Source organism: Amblyomma americanum, chromosome 2, assembly GCF_052857255.1.
Source record: "Amblyomma americanum isolate KBUSLIRL-KWMA chromosome 2, ASM5285725v1, whole genome shotgun sequence".
NCBI lineage: Eukaryota > Metazoa > Arthropoda > Arachnida > Ixodida > Ixodidae > Amblyomma > Amblyomma americanum.
In genome coordinates, this window is record NC_135498.1 from 50,554,333 (window position 1) to 50,568,242 (window position 13,910).

A 13,910-nucleotide genomic window follows, 5' to 3' on the forward strand; every position below is an offset into this window, starting at 1 on the left:
TAAACCAATAGGCAGTTGAAACTGAAGTCGATCGCCTACCGTCTTGTGTTTAGTCAGTTTCCGAACAGCCACAGCCAGTACGTGCTCTCTCGCTCGATCGAAAGGGCAAGTAGGGCATCATGGCGTGGTCTGTCTCTCCGCAGTTTTTTCGAAACTTTTCTAAATCTGCTGTGAGGTTTGCGGCACATGGTGGTGAAGGTTCACATGAAGGTTAGTTCTACCCTGACAGTTCCCCTGTTCGCAACTTTTTCACTTCACCTGCGCTAAGCTCTTGCCAGCATGCAGCGGAACTTTCACCAGGGGACTTCGTGTCCTTTGAATCGTCCTTTTTTTTTATGTGTCGACAGTTGTCCCGATATATTACTTACCTCGTCACGATGCTTTAGTTTGAAATCTTTGATCTGCGCAGCTGGTCAGCTCTTGTGGAAGAGGCTGACTATTTTCGTCGCCTTCCCGGCCATCGCGCTTTGCGGCGTCAACGTTTATTTGGCCGAACAAGAGCACGCAAAGCACTACCATAGACCGGAGTACCATCCCTACGAGTACATCCACATCCGTACCAAGGTTGAGTACACTTCAAACTCCTTTGACCGCGCTGTTTTGCATAAAAGGACCGTTCCTATGCTATCTAGGCAAGGGCGTTAGCGCTCTGCCATAACTGGTCACGAGTGCCTAAGCACCGAGTACCATCTCACGAGCGCCGAAAAAACTCGTTAGATGATATCAAACCACAAGGGGATTTAATGGCCCGACTCAACCCCGCCCCTCTTTTCTTTGTTTGTGGAGAGCGTTTTTTTTTTTTTTCACAAATCTTGTGTTCTTGAACTGTGCAGCGAAGCAAAACACCTGGTGCAGATAAGAACTGGATCGGTGCGTGGCATTGTATTGCTTCGCTTGTATACCAGCGCCGTTAGCAGTCACAGTGCACCTGTTCCTGGTCATTCTCGCTACCAGCACAATCAGCCATGACCCCACTGCTGTAGGAGTCACAGGCGGGCTAGTTTCCTTGTTAACCCGTTACATTCAGAGCAACTTTACTTTTGTGTTCTGTAACCAAATTATCTGCCGTGATCCTTGCCACAGATCTGGACCCTGAAACAAAAATAAGCTTTGTGAAACGAACATTACGATTGCCAAAAATGCTGGAAAGGCATGAAGCTTAGTGCTCGGCTCAAGGCTAGCACTCACCTGAGTACAGGGTTAGAAGCTGCCAGCTTCGTGGCGTCAACAGGGACTGCACACATGCACTATGAGCTATACGATATTGGTCTGTCAGTTCTTGTGACTCATGTAAGCTCTGCATTACCCCTCCTCTCTCTAGAATGCAAAAATGGTGCATGTCAAGGCTCCTGTTTCACTTTGGGACATCAAATTCCACTTACCAAAGAATGGAAAATGAAACAAAACAAATGATAGTGCACTGTCCCAATTGCAAAATACAAATGGCTTTGCAATCAGAGGAACTTAGTTTCTAGTCAGGCACTTTTGGGTTACAGCTGCATGCCTGACAATGTGTTGGAATGATGGGGTGAGACCATAAAAGCCTTTGCTTGCATTTAAAGCTGTTGCAGTTGATAGCATTATGTTTAGGATGTGCTAAATGCAGGTTTAATGTTGCTATGCGATGTCTGCACTGAAAAGGACTCAGAGTTTTGAAGTGAGTGGTAGTGTAGCCTTGCCTCTGGGATTTGTGCCCAGAAAACTGTTGATGCACGGAGTTTACTTGCAAAATCGGTTGGTGTTGGAGATAACTGTATTTAGTCTTGGCATTTTCTAGCTTACAAAAGCTCCATTTTCTGTGGAAGTAGTGTCTTTGTCGTTCAAATGCGGTAATCTATTGTTTTAAGCCTAGTGTCTCTTAACCCAAGGTCGCGGGATCAAATCCTGGCCACACATTTCAATGCAGAGGTAAACTTCAGATATACCTATGTGCTGTGGTATGTCAGAGCACATTGAGGAACCTCAGGTGGTCAAAATTATACCCCTGTCACACGGACACTGTAAAGGTACTTTGAACTAATGCTCCATTACTCTAAGGACGAACGCCCGCTGCCACACGGACGCGCCAAAGGACACCTAGCCAGTGCTGTGGCATGTTGCAAGTTGCGCGTCCGCGCCATAAGTGTCGCCACGGTCGGAACGATTGCAGCGATCCTGGTATCTGGCAGCAAACGCGGCTGGAGTCAATGACACAACGCGTCTGCGCCGCCAGTGCCGCCGCGGGCAACGCTGCAGCGCAGTGGCAGCAGACGACAGCGACCGGCGCAAGCATAGCGAGCAAAGTTTTGAGCAATTTATGTTTTTACCGCCAACTCCCAGGCACCGCCACCGTCGCATTTCAAAATCGTCCCCATTGGCTCTACGGGAATGTCACACCCTTGACCTAGCTCAAAGGAGCTTCGAAACAAGGCAGCTCGAGTTCGTCCTTTGAGGCTTCAAGGGAGTACTCTCTCTCCCAGCGAGTTAACAGCATAAATAAATTGAGAAAAGAAACGTTAAATTTTCATTTTATAAATTCACTTCATAAGATTAGTGGTGTTTTAAAATATAAGATCATTTGTTTTGTGGCAGTCTCACCACGCCATACTCTCGTTCCAGATATACGAGCCATTTGGGCTCAGTGTGGCCAGCACTGTGATGTTATGCTCTGTACTTGGAAAATCATGTCATTATTGCAGTTAAAATTGCATTGCTTTAACTAGAGTCACTAAATAAAGACTTAGAGTACCGGCACTCTTTTCTCTTATTGTTCTGTGCCGCCGCCACGATCATTGGTCAGTTTGCATCACGTGATATTTGTTTACACTGCGACGGTTCATGGGGGCTGCCATTTTGTGGCTTATGCGTTTTCAGTCGGGCAACTGTGGTAGTCCTAGTGCTGCGAGTGCTGCCGGTGACCGACTCAGTGACCAGGGATTCCGCGCCTCGCAGCATTTCAGCTGCACAAGAGCATACGAGGATGCCGTTTTGCTGCGTTGTTGGCTGTTTCAACTCGCAGAATGATGGAAAACGCTTCATGCGCTTTCCGCTTTCCATGCCGTACGGCTACGATCCCCGCCGCAGCGCAGGGTGGCTAACAGCGTTGTTTACAAAATGGCCGGGCCAAAGTTAGCGGCGAGGTCGCCGAAGCGGCAATCTGGCAACAATGATAAACAACAAAATGGCCGCCCCTGCTTACCGCCGTGCTGCAGTGACGGTACTCTAAGTCTTTATTTAGTGACTCTAGCTTTAACATAATACGGTTATAAAACTAATTTACTAAAAAAATGTGACATTTATGTATTTATATGTGCAGTGAGGTTTGCAATTTAAATAACGCTTTTCGCCGATGAGGGCGCTAAAAAGTTCTTGCGAAGGTCGTTCCGCGACCGTGTAGCACGGACGAACTCCCTTGAAGTAGTGCTCCTTTGGGAGCGTAAAGGAGCATTAGTTCAAAGTGCCTTTAGAGTGCCCGTGTGACAGGGGTATTAATCCAGAGCCCTGTTATGGTGCCCCTCATAGCCCACGTGCAGCCTTAACTTATGGAGACTTTTGCTAACTTGGCGCACTCTTACGTCGACATGAGAGGGTAGTTGTAGCTGACTTCATATTTTACCTTGTGCTTTTTCGGGTTACTCTCTTAATACAACAATGTGCATCATTATCTTGCTAGTGTACCCATGTGTGTAGCTGCGGCACATTTTGATGCCTGTATTCCCACAGTCCTGCAGGCAGCATTAAGCGATGCTTGTACACAGTTGTTTACACTGACTGCTAGTGGTGCTAAGTTTATGTTCAACAAATCGCTTGTGTGCATGTGAGATGAAGCAGGTGTACATCTGCCGAGACTAGTTAAACAATTGTTTTGGTGCCTAGAGCTGTGCTGCCAGTAAGCAAATGGATCATTCCCTGCTCTTGAGCCCTCGACATCTTTTTATAATCCAACTAACTTTCTTGCAAAACTTTTCTGTTTTCTTGTTAGAGATACCCGTGGGGAGATGGGAACCACACCATCTTCCACAACCCCAAGAAGAACTGGGTTCCCGGTGGTTACGAAGAGTGAACACCATAGGTCCTTGCCTGTGTGTGCCGTATGTTGAGAAATTCCAGCCAGGCAAAGGTCATACGAGTTCAATAAAGATGGTTCCCAAGGTAGAAGCTGCAAAGAATGTTCTCCTGTGTTATCTACTGGGGCTGGTGCTCATAGCGTGTTCAGAAGCACCTACAGCCTGATGCATCTCAGAGGCTTGCATGTTAAATTTCTGCAGAGGTTAGGGGAGCGGCCCAGGACACTTGGAGTTGCATTGCAGAACTAATAAGGGGAGCTACACATGTTCGGTAATGCTTGTGTGCCAGCTCAAATTTCCACAGGGAACTGCAATTGAAACATTTACTTTTTTAAAGTGTGTTGTGTGTGGGTTTTGCAAAGAACTCCGACCTTGCGCCTTTGTTATGTGCTCAATCTGCAACATAGAAAGTCTGACTAAACCAAAGGGGAAGTGATGTAGGGTGCCTGTGGTTTGTGTGGTACGCCAACATGAAAATGTTGTACTTCTGCTTTGTACAAGTTCCGGATACACAGATTACCTGTTTGACAGTTTATTTCACTTGAACATTTATACAATATTCCACATGTCGAAGTCTCCCTCACACCTAGTCAGGTACATTCTAACATCTTTGTTTTAGCACTAGAAAATAATTTCACGAGCCTGGAGTTAGCATGAACATGTTTTCATTCTCTCCTTATTGGTGCTAATCCAATGCCTGCCCAGTAAGTCAAGGACTGCATGCAACTGTGTAAAACTGTTCTTAGATTCAATCACACTATCGTGAAGACCACCAATATGGAGGAGTAGCTTAAATGACATCCCTTGAGATCACATTGCTGGTGAGGTGGTTAATGGTGAGAACACATTGCAGCATTACTTTGCCCAAGCACATCTTTACTAACAGGCATTCATAAAAAAATTTACTGACCCAACCATAAGAAATGAGCTGCAACATAGGTGACTGGCCCTACTGACCCAACCATAAGAAATGAGCTGCAACATAGGTGACTGGCCCAACAAGGCACTCTTTATAGGTTGAACTATGATTGCAACCCTTCTGATTTTGCTGGAGCCCTCGGTTAACTAAGGCCCCTTCATCTGGATCGCTTCATTGTTCACGAGACAAGTTGGCCATTGCTCAGTGACAAGAAAACTGCCCGTCAACCTTGGCACAAGAAAACTGGTACAAGCAGCATGAAAACATCACGGCTGCAGATCAATTCTATTTGGCAGTACACAAATATACTCCAAGTTTTGGTGTTGTAAGTTTACAGAAGCTCCCAAAGCAGTGTTCCTCTTGTCCATCTAATTTAATGTCCTCGTACCTGGCAGGCTTCCAGTTCAATATGGCCACTTGAGGCCTTTTGCAGTATAAATGTTAGTGCGGAATAAGGACAAATTTTAATTTACACCACAAAGTTCGTCTTTTTGCCAAATTTCACTATTCAAAGCTCGTGGCTAACTTGCTTTCAGGGATGCCTTACAGCTGCTGTTCTCAAAACAGCAACGTTTCAAGTCGGTACGCTGGCTTTGAGCGAAGTAACTGTACAAAATACTCTGTCTCACAGTCCAAGACCTGACTTAGCTCAGTATTAATGTAAACCATTATTCACATGGCTTTGTACGTCCTCTCACTTCCCATTCTTGCTTATCTCGGTGGTGCCAGTAGACGCCCCAAAACCAAGCGAATGAAAGCATTGCAGAAATGTGGCAGAGACAGCGCTCCATTTTGCTTTCTCTTTCTTGATTCCACTCTCGGTTCACAGCAGAAATTGGAACCTTGCTTCGCGAATCGATGCAAGCTGTAAAGGTGCATTGAAAAACACCAAACCAAACGGATGTCAAGTTGCTCTGGGAGCATCACTACAGTTCCAAGGCATTGCATTGTGCTCTTGGAACAGCAATATTTACAGTAAAATGTGCCTCAAATAGAGGTAGTACAAAGAGATCACCACTCAGATTAAAGCAATGTTGAGTACTACACAGCTGCAATTTTGGCTTTCACTTGTCAGCCATCATTTTTAGTATTTTTTTTTTCCAAGTGAAGTATGCAAGGAACATCAAAAACAGGCACCAGCGTCCAGAAAGGAGCATCATACAATGTTTGTTGTGAAATGCTTTGTTTCCTCCACAGCTTCCAAGCAGTAAAAATTTTTGCACTGAAACAGCATAGGCTAAACAGTCACTGGCCAATGTCAATTGGGAGCCCACATTTTTCAATCAGCACAATTTGCAGTAACTGAAACTGCATGGGGATAGTGTCAATTTAGCATCGCAAGTGTGAACACGCAGCCTGTGACACCAGCTTCATGTTTTTAAAAGTGGAATGCAGAGACACAACAATGCGGCTGTACTGGAGTACCTTTCACTGCATCTGTTTAAATCCTTCATCTGATCTGCTCACTCGATCAAAGACACCTCAGGATAAACGGTCATGCTGGATGGAAACAACAAACAGACAAGACGCACTGAAAGCTTCGGCACTTTTCCCTGCCGTGTGAATAAAATAAGTCTCCTATCCCAACAGCACAAGTCATGCAGACAGCATTTCCACTAATCTCTTACCCATTGCTCTTGCAGCTCAGGACCGCTTGCTTGGTGGCAGCCTCGACAAGCTCCAAAAGGTTAAACTGAAATGTAATTCTACAGAACACGAAGCCAAGAAAAATGAAGGCCCGACTTCAATTCCAGCAGTGGGGATTAATCGTGCAATGACTGGCTGAAGCAACGGTAGACCTCCACATGCACTGCTTTATCCAATCAGTGCTCATTGCTGGGGATCGATACCCATGAAGATAAAAGTCACAGTCTAATGGTCGCAACTGCCATCCCCGCACTTCCCATGCCACGCTACACAACTGAAATACAAAGTTTGTCTCACACAACTAGAAGACATAAATGAGATGTGCATTAACGTTCCCTCTAACAAACAATCTGACAGGCTGCCTTCTCTGTTCACACGTTTGTGCAAACTGACACACAAGTCAGGAAGCCCCAAGTATCAAGGCTTCTTCTTAGTTTGTTTTTCGTGGCATGATACGTTTCAGGATTCAAACTGTCGAAACAAAATTGGGCAATCTGCTCGCCATCCTCTGCCCCCTCACCAGTACATTCCTGCGCCGTTTTTCATTTTAGCAGAACCAGCTTAGATCATTGTACAGACAAAACAGGCCCGCTGGAAAGACACTGGTAACAACATCAAGAGGCACTAACATGACATGGGCCAACAACAGCGCAGCAATTACAAACAGCAGCAGCAACAACAAATGCGGTGGATCATGGCAGCCCAGAGGAGGTGTGCATGATACCCCAGCAGTGAACGATGCCCAAGCTTGCTGCACTGGACAGTTTATTTCAACAGCCGCCTCATGGTAGACAGTGAGGAGCTTCGGTAGCCACCACCAAAATGATTCCTGCAGACCAGAAAGCGTCCCCCATAAAAACTACTGCAAGTCATCAAAAGAGGAGGGGAGCAAAATCCAGTCCGCTCTCTTCATCAAGAGCAGCTGTGCACAAGAAAGAAAACTGAGCTTATTTTAATTGCAAGCTTTTCCTCTCCCTATTTTTAAATTCCAAATCCTTCTGAGTCTCTGCGACTCTCTCCTTAATTCGAGGGTAGAGTACAATGTTTTCAATAAGCATTATGTGCTCAATGCTTATAAATGCAGGTACCGACACTAATAGTGCAGGTACCAATAGAGATTATCTCTGCTTACTTCTAATGTTTTAAAAGTGGCTCTTTCCTTGATTTTAAACATGCCGAGGACAACCACTGCACACAAGATGAGTTCACAAGCAAAGTAAATAAAGCCAGAAGTTAAACGCTGCCACGAAAATTCTGCTTAACAAGTACTGTTGCCAATACTTCCAGTCACAGAAATTCTTTACATAACGCTTGCGTCACATTTGAGTCAAGCATAAACAAGTCTTCCAATTGTTGATTACCAATCACATTTCACAGAAGTTGGAAAGGGAGGGAGGCACTTACCAGTGGTTGAGGTAGTGGAAGAGATGATAGAAGTCAATCCTTTTCTCAAAGCCAGGTGCCTTGGGTATAACCTTGAAGTAGGCTGAGTAGAACTTGGCATCGAAGCCACCAAACAGCTTCGCTATGGACAACTCAAACTCGGAATGTCCATAGTAGGAAGCCGGGTCAAATATTACTGTAAAATAAATCAGAAGATAATCCATCCTGCATCACTGAGCAACACTGCGCGTGTAGGTACAAAGAATGATCTACTAAACAGGGGTAACCAGCCGCGGTGGCAGATAGGACACTTGGCTACTCAGCTGGAGGACCCAGGTTCAATCCCAACCGCAGCAGCCGCGTTTTGATGGAGGCAAAACGCAAGAGGCACCCATGTGCTATGTGATGTCAGTGGATGTTAAAGAAACCCAGATTAAGCCAGAACCCTCCACTACGGCGTCTTTCACAGCCCGTGTGTCGCTTCAGGACATTAAGCATCACAATTTACAAATAGGGGTTAACCAGTTTGAGTCATTCATTGAGGTAGCTTGATCGACAGAATTGCAACACCAGCGTTCTTTTTTACTACACTGCATTCTTATATGTCACACTATGCTGCTAAGTTATCGCTGTCAGTGTATGTCGTCCTTAGACTCTGAGTGCAAACAGTGTTACCGATTTTCTCAATGTTTAGGTTGTGATGATTCGGGTCCAATAACACGACTGAATTTTTTTGCTGTGTTTTGAACCTTTTCCTTTGTGATGAAAAGAAATGAAAATTTGCTCTTAAGAATAGGAAAGACTCAGTAACTGTCTTACGTACGTCTTGGTGGACACCTCTACTGCAGGTGAAGGAATTAAGGGAGGATCATGGGCATGAAAGATGGCCAGTACAAAAGAAATTATCAAATTTTCAAAGCACACACAAAAGTCACTAAAATGGGTGTCTCTGTGTTCACAGAGGTATCACATTTGCAGTGTTATGGGGAAAAAAACTTTTTTTGCCGTTTCTGAAGTGGCAACTTCAAAACCTGATAGCTGGAGTTCTCTATGTTGGGCAGGATGACAAATTTACCTTTGTTGCATTCCTTGACATCAGGAAAAACCAGTGGTACACATTTTAGCAAATTTCCTACAGCAAAATTTTAAACGTTCACAACGAAATTATTACATAACATATTTGGAATCAGCACACAAAAATACATGTACCCTGAAGTTTTCGTAATTGTCACTTCATTAATAAAACTTTTTTTAAGACCCTCTTCTTTGCCTGAAGTGCATTAACGCACATTAAAACGTACGCAAGTCTGCTTAGGTTTCTGCATTACCGCCACAGCAATACATGTTCATGCTAACTGCACCTCTTTGAGAATTCGTCGCCTGGAAGGAAATGAGACTTTCACCATACTCACTAGATGGTTCTAAATGTAGCTGAGAAAAAATCTTTCTAGAAATGCAAACCTCTTTGCATGGCTGCCGTGCCTACAATTTCGTCAAATAACTTGGACAAATTATCCACTGCTGTGTCTTGGGAGGATGTGACTCCTCTGGTATGTGCAGGTTGGATTAGAAAAGCCCTGTACTGATAATTAAAAATGACAACACTTGAGAGCCGTTAGGTAAGTTGGCGCAAAGACGCACTCGGTCCATCCTCGCATTCGGCAATGTTGCCACCCCAGAGGTCCCCGTGAAGCAGGGCGGGCTCGATTTCCAGGCCCTCAAAGAAGGAGGGCACCTTGTGCACAAGAAGGGACCACAGCTCAGGTGCCTCCCGGTCATGGTACTTCTCCTGGGCCATGCGCACCTGAGCGTCAATGCGCTGCCGGCAGAAGAATTCCTGCAAAGGCAAAGAGACGCTGGTGATGGCTTCCACCAAGTGACAGACACTTTCAGTGCATCAGAATCCCTCTTTACCTAATGCCCCTGCGCTTAGTATAGCCCACAGTAGCGGTTATTAAATGACAGTCTGTGGGCAGTTTGGAAGTCCTTGAAGACAATGCTTAAGTATTTGAAATTTTTGCTTTTCAATGTAGCCCACTATTATTTTTTCGGCTGCACAGCAAGGTCACACAGCCATAATCGAAATTCAGTTCAATTCCTCTTTCACAGACCTCCATTCTTTTGCACACTTAAAAGTGCCAATCCGTCGCAGTAGCCCAGTAGCTTCGCCGTTCCGCTGATGAGTCCAAGGTCACCGGATTGAATCCTAGCCATGGTGGCTGCATTTTGATGGAAGCAAAGTGCAATGACACCTGTGTGCTATTGTGACCTCAGTACATGTTAAAAAACACCCAGGTGGTTAAAATTAGCCTGGGGCCTTCCAGTAAGGCAGCCATCATAGCTCAAGTGCAGCTTTGGGGCATTAAACCTCAATACAATATACACCGCACTTAGAGGAAAGAAGTGTCTTCCATTCTCATGAACGAACGAATAAATTTATTAGGCAAAGGAGGGCCCGAAGTCTGAGTGTGGGTAGGAGGATTGGGGTAGAGAATGGGGTAAGGTGTGAGCTGGAATCTTTCAGTGTTGCTGGCGTTTTTACCCTCCAAATTTCTTCCAAATATGTGTTGCATTATAGAGGCCACATCATGGTTTCAGGAATGCATGCGATGTTTGCTGATGCCTAAGCCTAATTTCACATCAGATAGGGTGGTGTACCAACGAGAAAGGTAGCAAAAAGGCTAGCCTCTACGCATACCATGCTAAATGACACTTTCATGCAATGACTTTTTTTTTTTTTTTGCTGCAACACAATATGTGCCCTCAAGCTATGAAAACAGCACTGAATATAAAAACAGGCTGCCAGATTCGTATGGTACTTGTGCCTCCTGATGTTATGGAAAGACAATTTCTCCCCTTTCAGTCTTTTTCATCTTTCTCACACAAGGACCCATTACATGCTTTTAGCACGTTCCTCTCATTCCAGTGATGAGTAATGCCAGAGCCTGGTGGAACCCTCTGCTATACACCCTCAGAAACACGACCACATATTGACAACTTCCTTTTCTTAAAACAGCACTGCTCACAGTTCATAAAATAGAACCTATCAACAAAGTGAAAATTGATCATGCTGAAATTGGAATAAGCATTCCCTCAAAAGTACAGGCACATATGCTAACACAACTATTTAGTTCTCAAATGGTACTATTTGCAGCTCATCATAGAGAAGATGCCAGCCAAGCAAACCTATGTGTCACTATATCGCATGAGGAATGAAAAAAAGTAGCACTCATGTGTGCATCATTGTGCAGTCATTATACAGACACAATGTGAGCACAGTCTGCAAAATTCTCCACTCTAATGTGTTCAAAGAACAACGAATATGCAAAAGGAATAAAAAGGTTGAAACAATTGCATCAACAGAAAGTAAAACATGATTAGGATTTCCTCAGAATCAAACTCGCAAGGCTTCGCGGGGCAACAGTGCTAGCATATAGAGCAAACTTTCCAAACAAAATATGCACCACTCAAATGATCTCATGGAAATTATGTGCACTTGCTTACCACCCAGTCGTCATGCCAACTATTGTCCAGTGGCAAGTACCCACAGCAGGTGGTGATCCCAAAGCCAAACTGGTCCACGTAGCCAGACTCGTTTCGGGGACCATGCACAGAGCTGCTCTCGTCCCGTTTGCGGCTGTTGTGCAAATGCATGCTGCAAGCATTTGACAGGCACCAGGCACGTCAATTAGTCGCGCGTCCTCACTCAAGCAGCTGTGGTTGGGCACCTTGCCAGTTGCTTGCCCAGCTGCTCCGAGTGGCGGCCCAATTGGCGCATCCGCACGCTCTCCATGACCAAGGCAGCTCCGCCAGCGGGGTTGTCAACCACCTACGTGACAGGCTTTGTCAGTGAAAATAAAAAGCCTGATGAGCTGTCTACCCCTGCTTCCCTCAACAGCTCAGAATACGAAGCACAAAAGCTGCCAGTGCTCACAAAACATGCAACCAGACATGTCTGTGACTTGGCGGCCGTAAATCAAGCAAAAGAGGTAACACTTGGCAAAGGCACAAGACAAAAAGAAGGCACCTCTGCTATGGATAGTTAATTAGTTCTTGGAGACTTCTGGCTAGGTAGTGACATCTTACAAGCTGTTTGTTTATAGAAGGAGAATAAATTTCTTGCTGCTTGCAAACAAATTGCTATTAAGTAAGGTTAGTTTCAACTGAGAAGTAAGAATGTCTGCAAGAAAGAAAAAATGTGATGTTCTTCTTTCATACATTTACATGCAGGGACGAATTAGGGGCTATTATTAGTCATTCACAAAGCTCTTACAAGTAGGTGTACAAAACAGACAAAACCTTTCAGTGAGTTATTGTTAGCATAAATGGCTCACGCGCTTGTTCCTAAAAAAATTGAAATACCCAGAGCACACAGTTCTATAGATCTCTGTAAATCAAATTGGGAACTGGAGACATTAAGAACATATATAGAGGACATTTAAACATGAACTAGAAGTAAGCTTGTTCTGTAAATCGTAAGCAGAAACAATTGCGATATTCACGAACTTCGAGAAAACTCGATCACGAATGTCACCTTGACTTTTAACACACACTGAGTGCCGCAAAGCAGAGAATTTACTGATGATACAGGACATGCAGTCGAAGAATTGAATTTGCGGTGAGCTGCTGCTGGTTGCACAAACTGTGCGCGTTTAGTTTCGTGGCACGCATGATTAAACAAACAAGTCCTCGCAGTTTTTTTTTTTTTTTTCTGAGAGAAAATGCGTTTGTAAGAACGGCTGGTTCATACTTACGGCGATGGGCTTGGGTACTCTCACGGTCTGGGTCTCCAGGATAGCCTTCAAGGCTGCGAACTCACCGTCGAACATCGTTCGTGCCTGAGCATGAGAATTTGAGAGTAGTGCATGTAGTACCTCCGGGCGTATCGTCGACTGAATCTGAGCCGCTCAATACGCGAACTCACCGCGGGTTTCGAGTTTCTCTTGATGAACACTTCACCGTCATCGGTTTCGTACGCTTCGCCCTCATTGATGCAGCCGCTACCTCCACGACCAGTGGCTCGGAGTTTCGTCGTTTTCAGGGCTTCCTTAATCCTCGCCTCCATCGTTGCCGGCCTACAACGACACGAATGGTCGACATGAGCTGAGGAGCCTAAATTTAGCACGGGAACAACAAGACTCCTCCGGCACAATCTCGCGCATCGCGTTGCCGAATCCGAAAGCGACTACCGTTGTAGCCGCGGTGTCAACAACCGCGCGCGCGATAGAGCGGCACCCGCCGCGGAGCCCTCCCATCGCGATTGGAGAACTGAACAAAGCCAGTACTTCGTATCCCGCTCGTGCGTTAGAACGTGCGATAAACAACAGACAAGCTGATATACACCGAAAGTGCGCTGTGACACGCGATGAGAACGGCCGTCACCTCGCATTACCTTGAGTGTTGTCGGCTGCCTCTTGTCCCCCCGGGAGCGCTTGAACACACCTATAGCTAGCCCGAGCCAAAAGAGCGGTCTCTGGCTAGGAAAGTAGCCAGACGCGTCACTGCTGTGGGGAGTCCCGCGCAAAGCCCACGCGCTGTGATCCAATTATTAAGGACAGCCATACAACGTCAAAACAAGCCATTACAATTCGATGCAGCCGCTGCCTCCATGCGCCACAGTTATCCCAGTGCGCAGCTTGTGCCAGCGATCCTAGCAGCGCCGGCGGCATTCCGTTTCGGGCGCCTTCACCTGCGCGTAGGCTACGAAAATAAACCGGTGAAAACCGAGGAAACAGCGGAACGTCATTCTCGACGTCTCCAGCGTCGCGCTGAATACCAGAAGTGAAAGAGTCGGGGGTCGGGCCCTAGGTGCCCGGGGCACAGCAAAAGAAACGGGTAGCACCGGCACTACAGTGCTCTCCGGAATGCGTCGAGCCCAGAACGCGGCCGGGGTGCGTGAATATCTGCAGGCGCTC

At 45.8% G+C, this 13,910-nt stretch overlaps 2 protein-coding genes across 3 annotated transcripts; one reads left to right on the forward strand and one right to left on the reverse strand.

Moving 5' to 3' along the window:
- The first annotated feature begins 51 nt into the window (after positions 1-51).
- LOC144121201 (cytochrome c oxidase subunit 6A2, mitochondrial-like) lies at positions 52-4,148 on the forward strand. The gene is made up of 3 exons (XM_077654277.1): positions 52-210; positions 410-564; positions 3,962-4,148. Exons 1-3 carry the CDS (start codon positions 120-122, stop codon positions 4,040-4,042), a joined length of 327 nt encoding a protein of 108 aa, XP_077510403.1. The 5' UTR covers positions 52-119; the 3' UTR covers positions 4,043-4,148.
- A 406-nt stretch (positions 4,149-4,554) lies between these two features.
- Positions 4,555-13,844, reverse strand: LOC144121202 (ketosamine-3-kinase-like). Of its 2 annotated transcripts, none has more exons than XM_077654279.1 (9): positions 13,581-13,844; positions 12,920-13,070; positions 12,750-12,833; positions 11,724-11,824; positions 11,500-11,650; positions 9,637-9,832; positions 8,017-8,191; positions 5,000-7,441; positions 4,555-4,951 (listed from the first exon to the last, which is right to left on the reverse strand). In XM_077654279.1, exons 2-8 carry the CDS (start codon positions 13,058-13,060, stop codon positions 7,378-7,380), a joined length of 912 nt encoding a protein of 303 aa, XP_077510405.1. In that variant the 5' UTR covers positions 13,061-13,070; positions 13,581-13,844; the 3' UTR covers positions 4,555-4,951; positions 5,000-7,377. The 2 variants fall into 2 exon arrangements, with proteins under 2 accessions (XP_077510405.1, XP_077510404.1); XM_077654278.1 differs by having other exon boundaries at positions 13,388-13,835.
- Between the last annotated feature and the right edge of the window lie 66 nt (positions 13,845-13,910).